This window comes from Harmonia axyridis, chromosome 2 (assembly GCF_914767665.1).
Source record: "Harmonia axyridis chromosome 2, icHarAxyr1.1, whole genome shotgun sequence".
Classification (NCBI taxonomy): Eukaryota; Metazoa; Arthropoda; class Insecta; order Coleoptera; family Coccinellidae; genus Harmonia; species Harmonia axyridis.
In genome coordinates this window covers 35,290,427-35,314,339 of record NC_059502.1, presented here as the reverse complement: position 1 = coordinate 35,314,339, position 23,913 = coordinate 35,290,427, and the positions used below count along the sequence as shown (strand labels likewise).

Genomic DNA, 23,913 nt, shown 5'->3' with positions numbered 1-23,913 from the left:
TTTATCGAGAATCTAACTTGGGAATCTTTATGAATCACTGATTTTGGATTATCCTGAGCCAATATGTGAAAATAACGGGAATTTTTGTTCCTTTCCTGGTGAATGCGAACTGCAAAATTCGAAATAATTTTTCCGACCAGTTCAAGATTTTTTGAACTATAAAATTCCATTCATAATGAATAATCATGAATGACTATTGATCGCCCTGTATGACGGGCCAATCAGGAGATTTAGAATTTTTATAATAAATTAATTTTTTGTGGTTACGACAAACAAAAAAAATGTCCAGGTACAGGGTGATCCAATATTCATGAAAATAGAAAAAGTCTAAAATTTGTCTAGTCCAGATCTGTTTTATTCGATTTCAGAAATTATGAATTTAAAAAATTTCAATCATAAGGGAAAATTTATTGATCAGCCTGTATATGACCGTGCCAAGCTGAGATTTAGAATTTTTATTATGATATAAATCTTTGTGGTTACGAAAACGAAAAAAAATCTTATTGTTCACGTACAGGGTGATCCAATATTGACGGAAATAGGAAAAGACTGAAATTTTCCTAGTCCGGATCTGATCTACTCGATTTCAGAAATATTGAAGGTAGGCGATAGTAAAGGATGGCAGAACTTCAAAATTTCAAATTATTCGGTCGATTTGTTAAAGAGTTATTGAACTGTGAAATTTCACTCATGATATGAACATCACCCTCAACCTTGTATATCCTAAATGAAGGCACTCAGGCGATTGAAACCTCTTGATACGAGACGAGTTCTCCAATATGACCTTAATTCATGGTAGGTATCTGTTTGTCGCATTCTTCCCGGGACATCCTGTATACCTAACGCGTTGATCCATTTATCTCGAAAACCCAATCCATGAATTTTTAAGACTATAAAAATCAAGGAATCAATAACAAATAGTTAAACATTCATTTCGGATTTTAGAACGAATACTAATTCTTTCAATTATGAGGTTCGTGAGATAAACCAAAACGAACTACAAATTAAGATTCAGTCGAAAATTAAAAAAAACGTTTGTAACATACAAATAGGTACAAGCGATAAAATACGTGGTGACATAATAATACTAACGCCAAAATAAGACACGATTATCTAAGAATCGAAATAATCCATCATTTGATCAGAGTTGAAGGTCTAGCGTCCAAATTATTGGATAACAACACGCGCACCGCTCGATATAAGCGACGCAGGCGTCGTTACGTCACAGACCTATTCCTGTTTGAAGCGCCTGGGAGGACCACATGACCCAGCTCTCCTACGGCACATGACCCTCCTTTCTGACTACTAGCGCAACCCCAACACCTCACTTCACTTGCAGTGCAGTGCGCGGACCTCAATCACTTCCGAAGAACAAACAGAAAAAAAAACCAAGATGTCTTTAGCAGATCCCGTTGCTTTTATGAAAGATTTCTTGGCCGGTGGAATATCAGCCGCTATATCCAAGACATGTGTGGCCCCCATCGAAAGAGTCAAGCTACTGCTGCAAGTCCAACACATCTCCAAGCAAATATCCGCAGACCAAAGATACAAAGGTAGGAATATCGAATGTAGCTCCTTTCAACAGATTCATCCTAGTTTGTTCTTGTTGAATTAAATATCCTACTGAATATACACGAGAACATTTCCAGCTTAATCTTTCGATTTTACTTTTTCTGATGACATTACATTTATTCAGTCGATGCAGCAACCTTCAAAGTTACATAACGCATGGTTTCATGTTTCAAGCTCCAAATAAACTTGGCTCTAGTCACCTACTTTTAGAAGGCCGATTCACCTAATTTCACCTTCAGTTCCCAAGTTCAAACATTCAACTCGAAGAATTGGAAAATAATGAAATCACTAGATCTGGATTTATATTATCAAAATTTATTGATATTATCGTAGTAATTCAATTTAATAGGGAATCCAATTTAATTATATATAATAATTCGACACGTTTCGTTCTTTACAATTATGATCCACTTTATTTTCCAATTATTTCAGTACCTAACTTACCACATCAAATAAGAAATATGATATGGACTATATTTAAACTTGTTCAGCTTAGGTGGAACCAGTAAAATCTGGCCTTAAAGAAGATTCTTTCCTCTGTTATAATATGCATAATAGACGCCCGGTTAAAAATATCCACTTATAACTGACATGAACTGAAGAGAGGAGCGTTTTAAAGCATTGATCAAACTCATTGTGGAAACTATAGTGATTAAAGTCGTATTTACTAACAATCAATAAACTAATTTTGCCATAATTCCAAAGGATATTATCAGATTCGTTAGATACAGGTAACAAGTATACAGAGAAAAACAGCTAAATCCTGGTTCTAAGATAATGAGATGAATAAGTTCGAACAGAAAGTGTTAAATATAAATATAAAGTGAAATAAAACAGAATAGTGATAATTAAAGTCCTAACCTACCAGAAGTTCAAATAAAACTCAAGTCCAAAATTTGCATTGAGATTATGCAACTACTTTATAAGGCCATTTCACATTGCATTTGAAAATATTTAACGACATAACGAGCCTGAGATGAGCCTCAAAATATTACCCAAGAAATGCTCCTCTTTTTGGAAGAAAGGAGAACAACAAGAATAACTTTTTCTGCGTTTAATTACAATATAGTAATTAGTAAAACAGAAAAGTATCTATAACTGATAATAGCAGATCTATTTCTGATCAATATACAATTCATATCATATTTACAAATAATACATACCTACCACAGACAATATTGTAGGTAGTATAGGTATTTCTGCTAATTTTCCTTTAACGACTTTGTTAAATACCAAAAACATTTATTATTATTATCAAAAACAGGAATTATTAAGCCACGCTGTGCATATTTACATATAGGTATTTTGAAATAGCAAAGAATAAAAGGAATAATGTCCCATTCGCATTTACTTAAAATAATTATTATGAAAGTTTATTATTTTTTTTTGGAATTGTTACGTTTGATAAGTGAACTTTAATATCCATAAAATGTTGTTTCTAAGTTAAAATAAGTTGTGTAACAGAAAAACTAAGTATGCGAATGTATCGATAAATGCCATTATTCAAATTGCTTCCTATAGCTTATGTATAGAGCTTGAGTGACAAATTGATGGATCTTATGTATGAAGGTCAATTCAAATGAAGTATTTAAACCGAGATTCAAACTTTATTTTGTTCCATAGTTTTTTATCGTTTCCTTAACTTATGTTCTTGCTGGATGTGAGAGATTCTTGAATATACCGGGACATATTCTTTAGATTTTAATTTTAATGAATTTTATTACTCCTTAAGTATACTTTTATAAACTCTCACTTTGTATTAGATTCGAAAATATCCACAAAAATTTGTTATAAGAAACTTGAGAGAACAATCAATGGCTAGAGATTTAGATCAACTTCCGGTTTATTATTGTGGAAATATTGGGCTTTTTCTGCTTGAATTTACTATGGATCTGATGAAGTAATTATCAAGAAATTTTCCATAACTTGAAATTGTTGTTACCTATTGATTTACACGCAAAATTTCAAATCGGACGGTTTTGCACCGGCGGATTTGCAGATTTGTCGCCTCTAGGCAGGTAGGCTATCCAACTTTTACCGCCCGTGAATTTTGAAACCTTATAGTTCACAGTCATATCAATTACATTTTCTATCAATAAAATTTCAACTTCATGATTTGTGTGTGGATAATCATTTTTATTTAATTCTATAAATCAAAATCAAATTGATAAGCTCAATCTTCCGCCCTAGGCTTTAGCCTATTCAGCCTGCTGGTAAATCCGCCACTGGAAAAGAGCATTAAATAAAATTAGAGAGATAAGTTGCAAATTCACTAAGAGAAATATATCCCATTCTATTTGAACTTATTCTAACCAAATTTTTAATATTTTATAGGTCTTAATGCAATGTGAAAATTGAAAGCCTATTTGATGATCGAAAAATCTAAATTTTTCACAAATTCATTATTCCCATTCCTCGAGTTTTAATCTGACAATTGCATCTACTTCCTTCCCGAATTTTATCAGTTTCTATTACAAGATCGAATTAATATAATGTTCCAATTTTTCCCTAAATAGTTCTGGGAAATTATGTTATTCATGTTTATAAACATACCTAGATACTTTCAGGAAAAATACTCATTTCTATGAAGTATGACCTGATCAAAAGGATTTTTGAAAGCTCTTTCGAATTCAAATATAAAATAACAATTTCTATCTCTGAATAATTGCATGTTAATTTAATACTATAATAATATTTATTTATGACCTTAACTACGAAAATAGGGACATGAAGCAGAATATCAAAAAAATAACCAATATTTCAGTGACACCAGTGAAATTTGTTTGTATACAGGGTGTACCTTAGTTAATGAGTGCTACAAACTTCAGGGGGTGTTTCTGCATGAAAAATAATTACACTTTGCCTCGCACTTGGCTGTATAACTTTTATTCGCAAATGCTTCGTATTCCAAGATACGCGGTATAAAATTTTTCTTAAAAACTCACTATTTATTTATTGCTCTGAATTTTTCAAGGAAAAAAATGGTACGCCACTAACCATGGAATTTTATGCAAAAACATGAAACATATTAACTTTAATACACCATCAAAATTTAGATAGATTATTTATTAAGGAAATGAAAAATACCCAATAAGATGTTTTATTTTTTGCATAAAAAGGACGCCCCAAACGAAAACAGGCATAAGGGATCTTTTGTCACAAATTGAACAGGGAGATCAGAAAATAATTTTTATGGCTTGGAATATCTCAGTGCAGTACCAATTTTTCTCTGAAAAAACAGATCACAACCCTTATGCGCCAATGATGAGCATAAATTGTATGTCAATAAATTTGCAATAACTACCTATTGAAATCCACCAAATTGTATTTGAAAATCTCGACCAATTTAAGAGCAATAAATAAATAGAAAGTTTTACGAGAAACTTTAAAAACCTTTATCTAGGAAAACGAAATATTGGCGAAAAAAAATTATTTAACGACCTGTAATTATTTTTCATGCAGAAAAACCCCCTGAAGTTTGTCGAACTTATTCACTGAATAACAGTGGCAACGCTAGGGGTAGGGGGGCCCGGGCCCTCCCTTAAATTCGACACACTAAGGCTAAAAGATTAGAAGAACTATGATTTCGCTTTACTCTGGCCTCCCCCATAAAAAATCCGGCCCCCTCTTGGTCACCCCTGTTTTCAAAAACAGTGGTGGCGTCGCCACTGCTGAATAACTACACTGGAATGTTTATATCAAATTTCGGAAGGATTGTGTCATCAGAACCATAACATATTTTATTTCCATTGGATGAGCGCTTTAAAATCTTTCCTCAGGAAAATTTATAATTTTCGTGCGCTAGTCACCGAACAGCAAATAGTAGCATTATTTTTGCCATGAAATGTTTTTTTACCGATAATTTCAAAACTACGTATGCGATCAAGATTAAATTGCATTCAAATGCATAATAACAATTTGAATCTTGATGCAAAATCTCCTGTTTATCGTATCTTTAGAACCAAAAAAAAATCGGCAACAATATTGAAAAAATAGCAGTATTTATTAATTATTACAATTTTATTACTTATACGATCGGATTGACATTATGCCTGTATACAGTATGGTCCAACGAAAACTTAACAACTCAATTTTCCGGCTTTGAAATGAAAATGTGGAAAATCGCTCGGATCCGACAATTTCTGATTTGAGGAGGAACAACTAACTGCAACTACCTACCTAACGGGGGTGAGTACAACCCCTTGATCTTGAATAGGAATGAGGGGTATTGCGATACCATATTTACTTTCATGTAGTGATGCAAGTTTTGCTGAAAACGTTCGCGTACGTTACTCTAGATTTCTGGTGTAATTTGACGGTATTCATTAAATATCCTAGTTTGTAAATCATCGAGTGACTCAGGCTCGGTAGCGTAAATCTTGGATTTCAGGTGACTTCATAGAAAAAGTTTAGTGAAACCAGATCAGGTGATCTGGGTGGCCACTCAATATGTCTCCTTCTTCTAATCCAGGCGTGAGGAAAATTTTCATCTGAGAACTGATGAACGGGTTGAACGAAATGGGGTGGTGCACCATCTCGTTGGATATGATCGTTTGATGGTCTTCTGTATTCTCCAATACTTGAACGAAGGCTGGATAACTAGCGTTCTCCAATAGATCTGAACGAATTTGGCCAGTGAGATTACATGGTATAAAAAAAGGGCCGATAATGTGATTTTCATGAAGAAAATTTAATTTTTGGGAGACGCTGAGTATGCACCTTACGAAATAATCTTGTATTTTCATCTGACCAATACCGACAGTTAGGCCGGTTTACAGTGCCGTTAAGGTAAAATAAACACTTGTCCGAAAAATAGATATTGAACAAGTGGTTTTGATTACCGTTAATCATTTCACAGACCACAGAACTGCAGTCGGCGATCGGTATCATCCTTATTCAGTTCCTAAACCAAACGTATCTTACAAGAATCGAATTCATGTTGTTTCAGGATTCTCATGATTGTTGTACGTGAAACATCAGATACATCGGGCAATTTCCTAGTACTCAAGGTCGAATCCATTCCTACAAGCTCTTTAATGCACCCTCTTTTTGTTTCCGACTGAACCAGTTGTTGTGCTCACCCCCGTTAGGGGGTTGAAGTTATGGGTATGAAAAAAGCGGGAAAGTTGTTCCCCCTCGAATCATGAAGTGACGGGTTCGAGCGATTTTCCACACTTTTATTTCGGAAAATTGAGGTGTTAAGTTTCCGTTGGACCACCTGTATATAGAATCATCATTTCAAACTTCTTGCTGAATTTTGTGTTAATAGATTAATAAGAATAGTAGAAAATTCAAGAAGGATACCACAAAAATTACTCTACAGAGATTTGATAAACTTAGTCGGCGGCAAAATCTGAATAGGGGTTCCGTAAATATGCCTGTTAGAAAATTTGATCATTTCAAAACGGCAGGTTCAATTGAGTTGAGATTTTGTGTGTATACTATAGAATAACCATTACAGAATTTTCTGTGGGTAGCAAAACCATCAGAATTAATTAAATGCATTTTGCCAGTAGAAAATTCGAAATCTGGGATTGAACATTTTTTATCCCAAAAGCTATTCTTCCCTATTTTTGGTAGCCTTGAATGCTTCACATCTCTTAAAATGTGGAAAAAACGTAGTCCACCACTTAGGTAAAAAATATCTGTAGAAATTATTATAATTACAACGAATCGAATTTGGGGTCAGATATTTTTTAGTTGACGTAACTGTTGAGCTAAATTTAACAACAGACATGATGAAGGCGCAGAATATTAACAGTTGTAGCTATTTTTAGAAATTGGCAACACATGCATAATTATCGTTTTCACTATTCAACTCCGTAAAATTTTTCAAGACTAAGTTTTCGAATATTGTTTAGCATAATTTGGTTTTTGTAAAGATAGCCCTATTGAGAAAAATCTCATCGAAGGGAACCTCAGAATTTTCTACTTATAGATAATGTTATCATCGGAATGTACATAGTCCTAAGCTTGTCATTTTTTTTGCGTTACTTTGAACTCAACGTTGAAAAACTGCAACCTAAAGAATGTTCGAAAATCTCTAATGTTAAGTAAAATACTGTTTCTCCAGATATTTATGCTACTCCACGCAGATATTGTACAGAATTATACAATGAAAGGAGAAGAAAAGAAAAATCGCACAAAATAAGAAATGGGTGCTAGGAGAACTCATCTTCAGATTTTTACGTTAAACAGTATAGGAATTCTGACAATATGCAGAATTCCATAAGTGGATGAATATATCGATCGTATATTCCGACATATACATGGAATGAAGAAGAACTGGGTCAAGTTTACGCCTTTTATACCAGGCATTCTTTAAATCTACCTAGTCTGGAAAGAAGTGTTTATTGTCAGAGCTTGTTGATTATTTAGTGTTATACAAAAATCTATGTTCTCTCTGCAGTTAGGCCATATAAAAATAGTTAATGTAATGCTATTGAATGTCCACTATCAAAACGTTAGAGATTTCGGCCATATATTGAACAAGTTTTTGAATTTTTTCAGGTATGGTAGATTGCTTCGTCAGAATTCCCAAAGAACAAGGAATCCTCGCATACTGGAGAGGTAACGCTGCCAACGTCATCCGTTATTTCCCAACACAGGCTCTCAACTTCGCCTTCAAAGACAAATACAAGCAGGTTTTCCTTAGTGGTGTCGATAAGAATACCCAATTCTGGCGCTATTTCATGGGAAACTTGGCTTCTGGTGGTGCTGCCGGAGCAACCTCCCTCTGCTTTGTATATCCCCTTGACTTTGCCAGAACTAGGTAAGCCAATTCTCTTCAAGTTTTATACCAACAGTGAAAAAAAAGACTGATAGGCATCGACAGATTTCTAATGTAGAACTGAGTTTAAGTGTTGAATTTTCATTTTCGATTAATTCAGTTCAAGGTTGTGCAGTGAAATAATATAAAATAAATAAAATACAAGCTACAGCAACATAATCGAAATAAAATATCAATCGCGTTTAATTTTGAAGGCTATTCAAAAAAATATATATCGAGAATTTTAAGAAATCATGACATTGAAAACATATTGCTACGGTAATTTGCACAAAGCCTAGAATTGTTCTGCTCTTCAGAGCGGTCCATTCTTCAGTGCAATAAATTTGGATAAGGAGATAACAACTTTTTTCATGAAAAAAGTGCATTTTTTCGTTTCCGAAATACAGGGTTTAACCCTAGTGTTATTATCGTTTTAATTTAAGGTCTAATTGAAGTCTAGATAATGTTGTATCTTGAATGAGGTAATAATCCCCTGTCAAAATTATCCAGTGGCGTTGATACAGAGATGCGATGATCATTTGCTTATTGAAGATCTAGGCCACTGTTTTTTTTTTCGAGAAAATTATTCTGTCTCTGAAATCACTAAAGTTACGCTAAAAAAAGGTTTTTTCATAGAACGTACTGTTTTTGAGATAATCGAGTACAAACATAGCAACACTAGGTATCCACAAAAATATCCAAAAATAAATGTTTTGAAATTTTCTCATCAGTGATAAATGAAAACACAAAAATTGGCGTAGTTTATTATAACGCTTTCATATGGCATTCAATTGAACATTTAAGAAAGAACATTTATTAGACACTTAAACTATAAAAAAATATTCACAGATATTGTTCAAAATTTGAGCCATTTCTTTATACACACACCTCGCACCGACGCAAAATTGAAAGAATTGAATTTGCTAAATGTGTAACCATAATTTATTTTGTTGATAGCGTTTGTTTCACAATCGTTTTTTTTGGAAAACGGTATACTATATGAAATAAATCCAAGAGATTTTTTTTTGTAAATTTCTGTTGATTTCAGCATAATGTTTTCGAAAAACGACAGTGGTGTAGATTTTCAATAGGAAACCTTATATCTACGTCACTGAATAATTCTGGCAGGACAAACTCACCTAATTCGAAACATTACATTATCTGAGACTTCAATACCTCAAAATTAAATAATGAGTGTAATAATATATATATACAGGGTGTCCGGGGAATAACTGAACATACTCTTACCAGAGATAGAGTTGGACTAGCTGATTACTGATTGACTGTAAAAAATTAATTTCTGGATTTCCCTAGAAAGATACAGGGTGATTTTCGAACTTCATGGAAATACTTAGACCATCATAAAATCCAAACTTATTGACGAATAGTATTGAAACTTGGGAGATTATTGGTACATGCTAAGGTCGAGTCAGAACGATATCAATTATTTCATTATTCCAGGGCCGGACTCATTAATCTTCATTTAAAGTGTTCAGGGTAAAAAAAACACTTTGTATTTCGAATTACAAATAATTGATTCGCTTTTTAGAAAGAAGCTAAATTATGCTTCAATTTGCGGTATCGCTTAAAGTTGTCACATCAACAATTATTTTTTTATGAATTTTTGAATTTGGATAAAGTTCGAAAAATTGAATTTTTCACCATGAAGAGAACTGAAAATCTCATGTTTGAATATAAAATGCGAAAGTATTAGTAGAAAATTTTCAAAAAAGTTCAGAGCTTTAATAAGCACATTCGATAACGAAACAATAACAAATGAAACAAACTAAAATACATTGAAGAGTACCTAATAAAAACGAAAATAGGAACGAATGAATTGCAGAGTCAACGTTATTTCAGAAGTGGTTCGAAATGAAAACCATTAGCTTGTATACATTTCTCTTGCCGAATGTTCAAATTGGATACAGCCTTGCGAATCATATCGCCATTATTTCTTCAAATATCGCAACAGTTGATAATTCTGTTCATCAGTTGTTCTCTTGACTGGATTTCTTCAGAATATACCATATCCTTCAATTTTCCCCATAAAAAATAATCTAGCGGGTTGAAATCTGGAGATCGAGGAGGCCATGGAATAGGTCCTCCTCGACCTATCCACCTATTTGGATAGGTATTGTCGAGGTAACTTCTCACTTCCAAACCAAAATGAGGTCCAGCTCCATCATGCTGGAAATAAATTCCTCTAATATTTATTCCTTGTAGCATGCCGGGTAAAATATTTTGTAAGAAATCTAGATGAATCGCACTTGTAAGGTGACCGTCAAAAAAATAAGGCCCAATCAAATGTTTGTTTATCACAGCACACCAAACATTTACTGAAAATTTATGTTGTGAATTTCTCAGTCTTATACTGTGTGGATTAATTTCGGCCCAAATATGCGAGTTATGAATATTGAACACACCGTCTCTGGTGAATTGAGCCTCATCACTGAATATTGTTCTGTACAAAGTGACTCTGTGATTTGCTATCCTCTTTGATTATTCTGTGCACCTTATGCTTCGGCAAATGTAATTGTGCACTTACTCTCCTTATACTAGTTGAAGGTTGTGCTTGAATTAATTGGAGTACTTCATCACTTCTTTCTAGATTCCTTTGGCGATCCTTCTTCCTATCTGGCACTCTAACATATTGCGCTATACAACTAAATACTGCAGAAAATGTTTGGTGATTGGGAATTCTGCGCGACGGAAATCTCAGACGATACTCTCTCACAGCAGCTCGACTATTTCCCTCATATTTACAACATATTTTGCATGAAGCATGAAATTGTTTATTTTATATTTTGATCATATCCAAAGTCCTAATTCCGTCGGTTTTGTGGTCATGGAAATGGTAAGATCTTTTTTTGATATTCTTCCTGAATTTCTGCTGCTCATGGTGACGCGATCAACAAAAAATTTTGCAAGGAACTTTAAATTGTTGTTTCACGTCTGAATGCAACAATTCATTTTGATCCAAATAATAGTTTTGAAATTATCAGGATGAGAACATTTCAAACGGCCATATTCATAGACCTTCATGGTCATTTTTTGTCATAAATGAACTTGACCGCGACATGCGGCGTTTGGCATTTGAATTCAACCATGAAAATTTCGAGTTTTTTGGTAGAATCTTTATCATTTGAGCTTTACCATTCTTGGCTCAAAACTCCGAAGTTGCAATCATTTTGACGAAAGGCTCAAAAAAAAGTAGCCAACCTTGGACCACGAAATTGGTATCTTGGTAGTATGCTCATGTTCTGCTTTTGTCACTAGTAGGACTGCTAATATAATAATATAATGGAAAAACAATCGATAATGATTTTGAATTCGATTGATATGAAAATAATTGATATTTCTATGAATTTTGCCAAAATTTGCATATCATCCAGTTCGACATGTAACTTCTGTTATGTTAATAACCATATAGTTACGAAAATAACAATATAAACACTTTATTCTATCTCAATTGATTGACAATTAACAACTATCAATTCCTAAGTAACTTTGATAACTATTTAACATTATGATATTCTATAATAATATCACAACTTATATAAGTTCTGATTCAACTTTTCAGGTTAGCTGCTGATGTAGGCAAAGGAGCAGGACAAAGAGAATTCAGTGGTTTGGGCAACTGCCTCACAAAGATCTTCAAGAGCGACGGACTTGTTGGTTTGTACAGAGGTTTTGGTGTGTCGGTACAAGGTATCATCATCTACAGAGCAGCCTTCTTCGGTTTCTACGATACTGCTAAAGGCATCTTACCTGATCCAAAGAACACCCCTCTTGTCATCTCTTGGGCTATTGCTCAGGTAATTATTGATTTGCAAATAAAATGAAATTCTGTCAGTCTCAATATGCAAAAGTGCTAAGAAATACCTATATTGGATTCCTTCGACCTTCAATATCTCAATTAAACGTTGATAGTGTTTCGTTGTAAAACTAATGCGTGTCGAATCGATTAACTTTTTTTGATCGACTCGATGTATCACTCGAAAAGATATTTTCGTTTAATTCCTCATTCATAAATAATGTGAAGATTAGGAAGAGAAGATAAGGTTATAAAGTAATCAATCATATTCAAGAATTGAATCAATATAATTGTTCATTATGAACTACCTATTGTTTAATATATTTACGTTAAAAACTCTGTTCAAATGATTGTTATACTATTTAAATAGGAACAACATACTGATTATGATCAATCATTTCGAATATATGCTAAAAAAAATGGGTGAGGACTGATGGGAAGTCGAGAGATTTTGAATACTCGTTCATTTAAATGCGAATTACGCCCTATTGACCACACTGTATATAATATGTATATGGTGTCCACGGGCACATGAATGATGGAGCCCTGAAATCTCCTGACTTCATGTCAATACTAACATTCAAGATCCGAACCTACCCTCGAAATCTCAAGTTTATAGAGCCTTTCGTTCGAAATTTATTATTTGAGACCATTCCGGGTTCAAAATTGCAGACATTTTCACGAAATAATAGACCCGTCTGTTGGAAGAACGTCCTACAAAAAAATTAACACCCATGAGATTGTTTTTGGCAAAATACACAAAATGATGAAATTTGATAAAATATTTGAACAAAAATGTAAACATTTAAGCTTGTGTACTTTTATACCCCCCTCGCGATCACACACAGAGGAAAAGTAAATCAAGCAAATGATCACATTCAAGCCGTTTTAAGATTTTTTCAAGTGAATTTTCATTTTGAAAATTTAATATGCCAGAAATCTTCGAGTCCGTTTACTCAACCACTTCCCAAAGTTTCATGGCTATCAGATGAATGGTGCAGAATATCTTCAATCTATGGTGCAGTAGATCGGGAGTGTAATCTGGAACTCACCAATTCTATTTTTACTCTTCGAGTAAACGAATTGATATTTTTTCGAATTCCTCCTTATTGATATGGGGCTCTCTGAAAACGTGATTTTAAAAGAGCCATTAACATCCTTGTGTGTGCTCAGTTGTCTCTGTTTTTGGATAATAATTTTTTCATTGCACTGATCGAATACGAAGGCAATTGCAATTGTTATTGGCTTTTCCTACATTCTCTGGTATTATATTCACCTAATTTTTACTTCAGTCTTTAATGCACAGCAATGTACTAGATCAAATCGGAAGGCAATTGCTAAAGGCTGTTCCTATATGCTATTAGAGTCTTAGACCGACTTAGTAATATTTTCTTTTCATGTCTTGATATTCACCTCATTTTTATTTCAGTCTGTAACAACCGTTGCTGGTATTGTATCCTATCCCTTCGACACAGTAAGAAGGCGTATGATGATGCAGTCTGGCAGAGCTAAGAGCGATATTATATACAAGAGTACCGTCCACTGTTGGGCCACCATCGCTAAGCAAGAAGGTCCAAAGGCATTCTTCAAGGGCGCTTTCTCCAATATCCTCCGTGGTACTGGTGGTGCTATAGTGTTAGTAATGTATGACGAACTTAAAAATCTTATGTAAAGATATAAAATAATTGGCGAGGAAAAGAAGACCTTGTCCGGACAATTAGCAGATGAAACGACTAGACTGTTTAGATATATAATTTTCATTTCTGGTTTTTATATGCAACACAAGTCTCCATAAAAAATTTTGATATTTTTTTTCGATTCATTGTTTCACAACCAAACACTGATTGAAGACATCTTGCCAGAATTATTCATTTATTTATATGTATTTTTTGACCTCCCTCATTCCCGGGTTATATTATCCAGTTTATTGGGTGGTGAATATTTTGTAAATATTTTCTCCTGACGAATTTAAGTTTAAGATGATACATTTCGTTATATTGATTTGAGTAATAGAGACTACAATTCTAGTAATTTATTGTTGCTTTTAAAGATTGGTACAACCAAACCACTTCCAGCCAAAGAGCTAACATTATTGAATGTTGTAAGAGAGAAAAAAATTGTCTCATTAATAAATACCATCAAACGATTCAATAAAACTGTTTTAAAAATTTAATTGTCTATTTCTGTGTATTTGAATATTATGTATTCTGCACTTCTAGAAATCTTGAAAACTCCTCAAGTTTATTCCGATAACTTCAACGTAAATTATTGTGATCAAGTTTTTACCGAATGTTCTTTTGATTTATCAATTATTTTTCGTTAATCGTTGCAGGAAAACAGTTATATTCAAGCAGTTTACTTTATGAAATGTCCAAATCCGTCTAAAACTCCGATACCATTCATTGGGAAGACTAAAACCATAACCAAGAAGTCAACAAATTACAACCATGGCATTAAATATTATTATTATTATTAAAAGGTAAAGAGTTGAGGCCAAGCCTATAAACTCACAAAAATATATACTCATAAGTATTCGGAGTTCGAAACGAATCCTCTTGTTCGTTGTTATTACGTTGGTTTAGTTGATTTGGTAGAATGTGAAATATTACAGAATCAAAATAGTAGAACGAGAAGTATGTTGATCACGGTAATATCATCAAATTTGTTCATGCTGGAATAGCACCATTAATCTGGAAGAGCTGAAATTCGTATGGGACTATCAATTATTCTATCCAAGCAGGATATGAATATCATTTAGTCGATATAAATGCATTACTTTTCAATTTGAATAAAACCTAGATATATGGTATTCAGGGCCGTCGCTAGGGGTTAGGTAGGGTAGGTGGTCACCAAGGGCGGCAAAATTCGAGGGCGGCATTTCAAGCTTGACCAACAAAAATCACATGTGTAGAAATTCAAAGTACCAAATGAGATTTAATTCAGTCAGCAACAACAGGAAGGAATACCGACAAATTTAAATAACATCAAATACCATAAAAGGTCCGCATTATACCTACATTATACTCATAAATATCTAGATGTGGCGTGATCCCCTCATAGTGCTTTTTACAAGTTATTGACGCTAAAAAAACACATGCACTCATCAGGCTTGTCGGCGTTCCCGAATTTTATGGCCACTTGGGGTTTTGGATTATTTTCTTTTCAATTCCCTAATCACAATGTTCATTCCTCAGAATGAAATGCAATATATAAGAAAACGATTCCATTTCATCACTTCCAACTGATACTTCTCAAGAAATATAAGAAGTTTTATTATTTCATACGACATTCCATTATTTTATAATATTCTTCATTTTTCATATCAAATTAACTAGTGTGCCGTGGGCGCATTCGAATTAGATAACGCTTCATCCGCATTATCCGATTGTTTTACTCGATAATCTAAACAAGAATAAAACAATTTTTCAACCTTTTTCCTAAATCGAAACTGAGCTAGGAACCTGAAACTGCATGACCCACTCTAGAGGAGCGGCAAATAATGGAGGGCAACATTATCTTCATTTACTGGAAGAAAGAATTAAATAATTTTTTTTTTATTTAAACGAATTTCACTGATGATTTTTTTTTATCAAATTTATCAATCTTAAACATCTTTGCATCGTGAATAAATATTCATCATATCAAAAAAAAAAAAAACGAAGGATCTAAAACCTGAACTCAATTCATATGTTTTATCATATATTCTTTAGAATTCAGTTCAGCACGTTTATTGTTTATTACATTCCACTTATCCTGAATCATCTGATGGATTAAAATTTGAATCCATTAAAAATAGAACGGTAGAAACGCTTGAGCAGGCGCTGGACTTCGATTATCCAATATTAATTTTTATTTTAGCATTTTTAGCAAAATGAGTCTCTACCTAGGGCGGCAAAATGGGTCTCTGCCTAGGGCGGCAGTTTGGCTAGTGGCAGTATGAATGATTTAAGTATTTATTTGTTTACAATCATGATAACAAATAAATTAAACGGGATCAACCCATTTTGCAAATTACAATTCAAAATTCGTTAACGAAACAAAACATAGTGCCGCACAGCATCAGAAAAAATGATACTAACAACAAACTCAGCATTGAGAGAATCGAATCGTAAACCAATAAAGGCGGATAAAAACTAATCACTAATTAATTAATTCATACAAAAAAAGAATATCAGCAACTAATCTCCTTTTTTGAGTAACTCTAAATTCAGAGATATTCTGTCTATTCTGAATACTCCAATCAACAAGCCATACTATGAGATACTTCTAACTGATGAAATATACAAGGTCATTTTTGTCTGAATAAAAAAATTACCAGAATTACGCTGGATGAAACCAAGAATTTTCAAATAAGCTCTATTATTAAAGTGTGAGATAACTTCAGCTCCGAATCCAATGTGATTCCAAGATCTTTAATCTCCTCAACACTCTCGAGCTTCACATCGTCTATAATACATATAATCAAAATATACATTATTTTATTCCCATGAAAACAAATAACCCTTTACTTGGAACATCTCAGAAACAATCTAACCATGCACGATTGCACGCACCACGTTAACAACCTGTCAAGATCATCCTAATTCCTGAAGCAATCTGTTATCATCTAAGTTAGTTATTTCTTAGATCATCAGCGAAAAGAAAAAACTTGCTATGCTTAAAAACAAAAAGTAAGAGATCCAAATGGGATCTTTGCGGAATACCGCAACGGCGACGGGGATTTTTAATGAAAGGAAACTTTTTTGTACCGAAACCCCTGCAATATGTTATGTAAAAATGAGTTGAAACAATCATATGGTGCCCCATTTATACCAATCCTCTTTAGTTTGTCAAGGAGTAGCGTGTGGTTAAACTTATCGAACGCTTTGGAAAAGTATGTGTGAATCTATTGTCCATATACAATGATTATGTCATTAACATAAATAAAAAGCAAATTAGGTATACCAAATTCACACGTGTCAAGAAGCTGGAGAAAGTAACTAAAATACAGAAATTTAGTCACTTGCATCGTATGAACCGTTTGATCGAAAAAAAAATTTTTGACGACAACGTTTACTCATATCTTTCATGTGGGAAAAAGAGGTTTGATAACGAAGTTTGAACCAAATAGGTACTCGAAAAAACTTTTTTTATTACCAATCCCATTGTTCTTACCTTATACTGGGTGTTCCTAAAATGGAGTTACGAAGGAAAATGAGAGATTTCTTGGATGATTTTAAGAATAAAAGTCCCATAAACATGAGCCCAAAAACGCTTTGTTTTCGAAATACAGGGTGTTTCTTGTAGTTGTACTATTAGTGATACTTATATCAGTTTATTGAATATTTATTAATCTTCGCTACAGACTGGGTAAATAAGTACCAGAACTTATAATTAATTTATTCATCACAGATTACTAACTGGATATTTATAATAATTTAGATATTCCTGAAGATTACTAGAGAGCTGTTTGAAATTTTTTTCTCGAAATCGATAGCAGATACGACAAAATATAACAAACCAAAATGTGCAGTACTGGACCAGTTTCTTTTTACATTTTTCTAAAATAGCAGTAGTTCCCAAAAAATAGTTCTGGAGGAAAGAAGCGAACACCCTTCCAGAAAAAAGTATCACCCTATAGATATGCAGCATGATAAAATATGCCCCCCCCCCAAAAATGGAACCACCTAACACTTGATATGCGGTTCAAGCAAACAGGGTCGAAATGGTTCCATAAAAAAACTTGAAGTCCATAACGGCGACCCCCCCAAAATTTAAGGCTAGGACCGCCCTTGAATACGAGCTCGTCTTCGTCCGAGGTTTATTATTTTCCTTTATCTGGCCGCTTTCTCGGCATCGACCCTTATTTGCCATCTGTGATTTCTGCATTCGTCATCGGTATACACTTACCCGTTGTTTTCGGTTTTTTATATAATTCTCGTCACAAAATTTCAATACTGTAGTTATCAAAGAACTGAACTGAGTAATTCGCATCGAAAAATTGTGTGGGCTGTGTTGTACAATTTATTGTGTTTCATTCAAATTGCAATTTATTTGTGAAGATTTTTTTGTATTGACTTTATCTACATGGTGTTTCTGAATTGGAGGTAAAAATGAAAATGAAAGATTTCTCGGATCATTTTAAGAATTTAGTCCTATAACATGAGTCTACAAAGGCTTTGTTTTTGAGATACCAGGCGCGGATCCAGGCCCCACTTTTGGGGGGGCAACTTTTAGATACTCAAAATACTGAAAATGTGGACCCCAGACACTTGCGCCATTTTGGGACGTCATTTTTTTGGCGTTCATAGATATGGGTCTTCCCAAAATGTATTGAAGGTGAAATTTTTGCTGATCTTGTAATTATTTGAACCTTAGTATGTCAAATTCTAGGAGGGACGGCAAAATTTAAGAGGTGCCTGGGCCATTGGGGGGGGGAACGTTTAACGTTTAAAGGGAAGATCAATTCAAACAGCTATCTACCAGTTCCTAAAGAGAATTGTTGATGCTTTTGGGAACGGAGATCTGGCATGTGGCTTATTCCTTGACCTCTCTAAGGCTTATGATTGCCTGGACCCCCAAATTCTATTTAAAAAACTGGAATGCTATGGCATTCGTGGTATTGCACTTGATTGGATCAGATCATATTTTTAAGACCGAGCACAGATTGTGAAAATGCACATTGATGGAGTTGTCACAAACTCTGATCAACTAGAGTTGAAATTGGGGATACCACAGGGAAGTATAGCTGGGCCACTGTTTTTCCTTGTGTACGTGAATGACTTTGGGATAAAAGTAGAATGGGACCTAAATAAAGTAATAGAAGTACATACACTTTGTTGATGATACAAACCTTCTGGTTATACAACCTCTTTGGCCTGATCTCAAGAAATTAGTAAATTAAATAATGAGACACACTAGGGAATGGATGGATGATAATAACCTGATTTTGAATAGCTCCAAAACGAAAATAACCCTATTCAGTCCCACAAACTCTGGTATAGAAGCCCCAGGAAAAATGTTAATTGGAAGTGAAGAGTCAAAACTCTCACCAAACTCTAAATTTTTAGGAGTCTACATTGATGAACAACTAAATTGGAAATATCATATAGCAAAACTTGGGAAAAAGCTTGGATCGTCAATTTATGCCATCAGAATAACATCGAGATATCTGAGGGGAAGTGTATTGAAGACATGCAACAATAGAATTCAAACTTCGTTTTGGCTTATGATTCTATGGCTCAGGGAATGTATCGTCTTTATTCACCCTACAGAAGAAAGCGATAAGAATATTATTTAATAGAAAGTTCAATGAAACATGTAGAGGAATTTTCCGGCAAAATAAAATTCTAACGATATATGCCATCTTTATCCAAGAATGCCTTTTATTTTTCCATAAAAACAAGGAATTATTTAGTAAATACATGTATACTAAGACCAGATATGAGACAAGAACGCAGGAATATTGGTATCCAAAATGTAGGTTAACAACATCACAGAAACAATTGGAATATAGATGCATAAAACTCTATAATAATTTACCACCTAGCATACAGAAAATAGAGAACCATAAACGATTCAAAAAGGAACTGTACAAAATTTTGGTTGATATGGAAACACATTAAAAGATTACGGTGTAGATAACTAAAATCTATAGCACCTGACACTATTTCATTTCTTTTTGTGTTGTAACATGGAGTAATTTGGAATAAAGACCGTTATTATTATTTTCAGTTTTTTATATGAGACCAAAATCTGCGTGGATTTGATTTCAAATCTTTCAAAAATGTAATCCAATAATTCAGACAACCTACAGCACTCGCTACAAGCTACACTAAAATTGCGAAAATCGACGCAACACCTTGTACTTTTTATGTGCCTTTTATGTTCTTCTTTTTCTTATTGCTCATTTGGATATCAATTTTCCATCAAACCAAATTGGATAAGTAGATCGTTTGACAAGTCTTATCGGCATGAAACAATCAAGACCTGTATAAAGAATCTCATAAAATGCTACCACCGCTGAATCCACATCCGAACTATTTTCACAGAATTCCCAGTCAATTGAACTGAGGTGTATATTGAAAGAATCATTATCCGTATTTCAGAATAGGAAAGTGTAATTCAGGAAAGAAAATTTGAATTTCAGAAAAACGAAATCAAAATTCAGATTCAGTGGCGTACCCAGACATAACCTTTGGGGGGGATAAAGAAAAAAATGTTTGATTATTCGTTTCACTTCTTGAGATTGATTTTCAATTCGTGTATTTCGGAGCTTTTACTTCAGAATTTCATCAATTTTCACCCGATTGTTTATTTTTATCATCAATTTGGCTTATATCTCGTAAGTAAATAATGATTATTAGGTATGCCTACGACAGTCAGATCAGATCAAGCCTTTTGATATAAGCGCTGGTTGATGAATTCGTCGATTACATTTTTAAACAATTAATTTATTGAGCGTTGTGATTTATAATGGATATGTCACCTGGGTGGGGGGGATATATCCCCCTTATCCCCCCCTTGGTATGCCATTGATTCAGAAAATCAAAGTTGTAATTCAAAAGAATTCACAGTTCGATTATGCATACTTCTAATTAATATTTTACGCAGTAGGTGCTATGGGTTCAAGAATGAAGAACAGGTGAAGAGAAAGCTAAAATATCAGACGATATACTGCGATAAGGCAGTAAGTCCAAGAGCCCTAATAATACTCAGAAGGGGACTAACCTGTCTTCCACTTACAGAGTTCCTGGCAAGGGATCTTGCTGCGGCATTGGTTGAGGTGCGAACTGAGAACATCAAGAGGCAGCTTGTTATCGCCTCAGGATATTTTCCAGGAGACGCCATCAGCCCACCACCGGAGGAAGTACAACGCCTCATCGAATGGTGCCGCATGAAGAAGAAACAACTGATTCTGGGCTGCGATGCGAACGCACACCACAAAGTATGGGGCAGCACAGATATAAATCATAGAGGTGAGGATTTGCTTGACTTTCTATTTTCTACTAACATAGAGATAGTAAATGTGGGTAATAGTCCAACCTTCATGAATGCGATCAGAAGGGAAGTAATTGACCTTACACTGGCGACACCTTTTATTGCGGGGATGGTCAAGAACTGTAGGGTCTCAGAAGAGCCATCCATGTCAGACCATATGGCAATAGAATAGAAGCAACTGCTTCAGCTGATGTTGAGTGCAGGATACCCAGGAAGACAGACTGGGAACTTTACATAGCCCACATGAGTTCTGATCTGAAGGGCCTGAAATACAACATCAGCTCCAATGAGGATCTGGAGAACGCCTCTGCTCACTTCACATCATGTCTGAAGAGGGCATTTGAAAACAGTTGTCCACTCAGGAAGAAAACGATCTCCAGAAACGTCCCCTGGTGGAACAATCATCTTGAAAACCTCAAGAAAACTGCTAGAAAAGCCTTCAATAAGGCTAAGCGAGAAGGCAGCTGGAATGCCTACAGACTAGCCCTGACCAACTACAACAAAGAGGTCAGGAAAGCCAAAAGGCAGTCCTGGAGAAGAGAACGGCCCCAGCAGCTAGACTTCAAAAGGTACTATCTAAGGATCACTCAAACCCAATTGGCCAAATAAAGAAGCCATGTGGGGAATTTACGAATGATCCTCAAGAGAGCCTAAGAGCTCTACTAGTGACTCACTTTCCTGGCTCCAGGCAGATTACCAGTGAAGATGGGGCCCCCGCTGGGGAAGTATACAACCCCACCAGGTGGGATTCTCAGAAAGCTGGTAGACTATTCACACCAGAAAGAATTGAATGGGCGATAAAGAGCATTCAGCCCTTCAAATCAGCAGGCATGGATGGTATTTTTCCAGCCATGCTTCAGAAAGGTGTTGAAGCGCTTATAGTCCCGATAACTGAGCTCTTTAAGGCCAGCTTTACAAGGGGCTATATCCCGAAATTATGGAGGGATGCGAGGGTAGTATTCATACCCAAAGAGGGTCGAAAAGGCTCCCCAGAGCCTAAGTCCTATCGACCCATATGCCTCACCTCCTTTCTCCTGAAGACCATGGAGAAAATAATTGATAATAACATAAGAGGCAGTTTAAAACTCCACAGCAAACAGTTTGCTTATAGGACGGGTAGATCTACTGTAGACGCCCTTCATCATCTTCTTAGAGAGGTGGAAGGCACCCTCCACTGTTAAGTGGATATCAGCTATGTTGAAAGGACAAACCGTTACAGCCTATCTGGGAGAAACCGAAGTGGCTGTGCTTACGTGTAGGGGATGCCCTCAGGGAGGGGTTCTATCACCCCTGCTGTGGAGCTTGGTCATGGATGGCCTCTTGGAGAGGCTTACAACAGGGGGATTTAACGTCCAGGCTTACGCCGACGACATAGTGGTGACGGTTAGAGGCAAGCATGGGGGCCCAATAAGTAGCCGAATGCAACTTGCTCTCAAAACTATTGAAAATTGGTGCGGGGAAGAGAGGCTTACTGTCAACCCCTCGAAAACATCAATAATCCCGTTCACTAGAAGAAGGAATCTCGACCTCAGAGCTCTGGTCTTAAATGGTCAGACTCTGCTCTTCTCTAGTGAGTGTAAATATCTAGGTGTTATCCTAGACAGTAAACTGAACTGGGGAAAACATATATATATGGCTCTTTCCAGAGCCACGGCGGCTATGTGGGCATGCAAAAGACTCTTTGGAAAGACATGAGAAGTGAAACCGAAAATGGTACTGTGGTTATACACAGCGGTGGTACGCCCTATTGTCACCTATGGATCTCTAGCATGGTGGACAAAAACCGAGGAGGTCACCACACGCATCAGGTTGCAGAAAATGCAAAGGCTGGCGTGTATTGGTGTCACAGGAGCTATGCGCACAGCTTCTACGGCAGCGCTGGAGGTCATACTAGACTTGCCTCCTTTACACCTACATGTGAGGAAATGTTGCCTGCTCGAAGCAATAAGGATTTCCCATAATGGAAAGCTCCTTCCTGGGAACTGGGTTGGACATACTGAATCAACTAGATTCAAACCTCCTCGCAAAACCATCAGATATTATGCCAACCACCTACGATTTTGAAACGCCCTTTGAAACGGTTATAAATGACCGTCATAGTGCAATAAGTTTCATTAATCGTCTGGACAAAAAGTCATCCATATGGTTTACAGATGGATCAAAAACAGAGAAGGGCACCGGCATTGGGATATATGGACCTAGACTGAGGATCTCTAAAGTCCTGGGAAGTGAGCCCTCGATTCTACAGACCGAGATAATGGCTGTTTATGTATGCGCCCAAGAGTGTCTCAAAACGAACCTCAAAGGAGCGCATATCTACATCACCACGGATAGCCAAACCACGCTGAGATCCCTGGAATCGTGCTGTCAGGGGTCTCTGCTGACTTGGGAGTGCCGTAACACCATAAAGCAACTGGCCAGAGGAAATAAGGTGACTCTACTATGGGTACCAGGGCACTGTGGGGTTGAAGGAAATGAGAGAGCGGACGAGCTTGCAAAAAGTGCATCAAGGTTAAGACCTGCTGGACCTGAGCCTTTCTGTGGGATAGGAAAAGACCAATACAAAGCTGCGGTCTAGCTATGGGAATTGAACAGTAGGACAATGCACTGGACTAACACTCCTAGACTTGCTCAGGCAAAGAAATTCGTGAAGATTTACACCAGAAAACTCCTGAAGCTGTCACGAGCGGAGCTTCGGGTGATGGTGGGACTGCTGACGGGGCACTGTCGGTACAAACATCATTTGTACCGTATGGGTAAGTCAGCAGAGGAGATTTGC

General features: G+C 35.5%; 1 protein-coding gene across 1 annotated transcript; it reads left to right on the top strand.

Annotated features, from left to right (window-relative positions):
- Positions 1–1,184: 1,184 nt before the first annotated feature.
- On the top strand, positions 1,185–14,328 carry LOC123673215 (ADP,ATP carrier protein). Its single transcript, XM_045607684.1, has 4 exons — positions 1,185–1,553; positions 8,083–8,344; positions 11,922–12,156; positions 13,585–14,328. The coding sequence occupies exons 1-4, from the start codon at positions 1,394–1,396 to the stop codon at positions 13,825–13,827; spliced, it is 900 nt and encodes a 299-aa protein (XP_045463640.1). The 5' UTR covers positions 1,185–1,393; the 3' UTR covers positions 13,828–14,328.
- The last annotated feature ends 9,585 nt before the right edge of the window (positions 14,329–23,913 follow it).

What these genes read in the sequence shown, in the direction of transcription:
- LOC123673215 (XM_045607684.1), top strand. Translation starts at nt 1,394, where the DNA reads ATGTCTTTAGCAGATCCCGTTGCTTTTATGAAAGATTTCTTGGCCGGT. An exon ending in CTTGACTTTGCCAGAACTAG is followed by an intron (nt 8,345 to 11,921) that starts GTAAGCCAATTC and finishes TCAACTTTTCAG; the next exon opens with GTTAGCTGCTGATGTAGGCA. An exon ending in TCTCTTGGGCTATTGCTCAG is followed by an intron (nt 12,157 to 13,584) that starts GTAATTATTGAT and finishes TTTTTATTTCAG; the next exon opens with TCTGTAACAACCGTTGCTGG.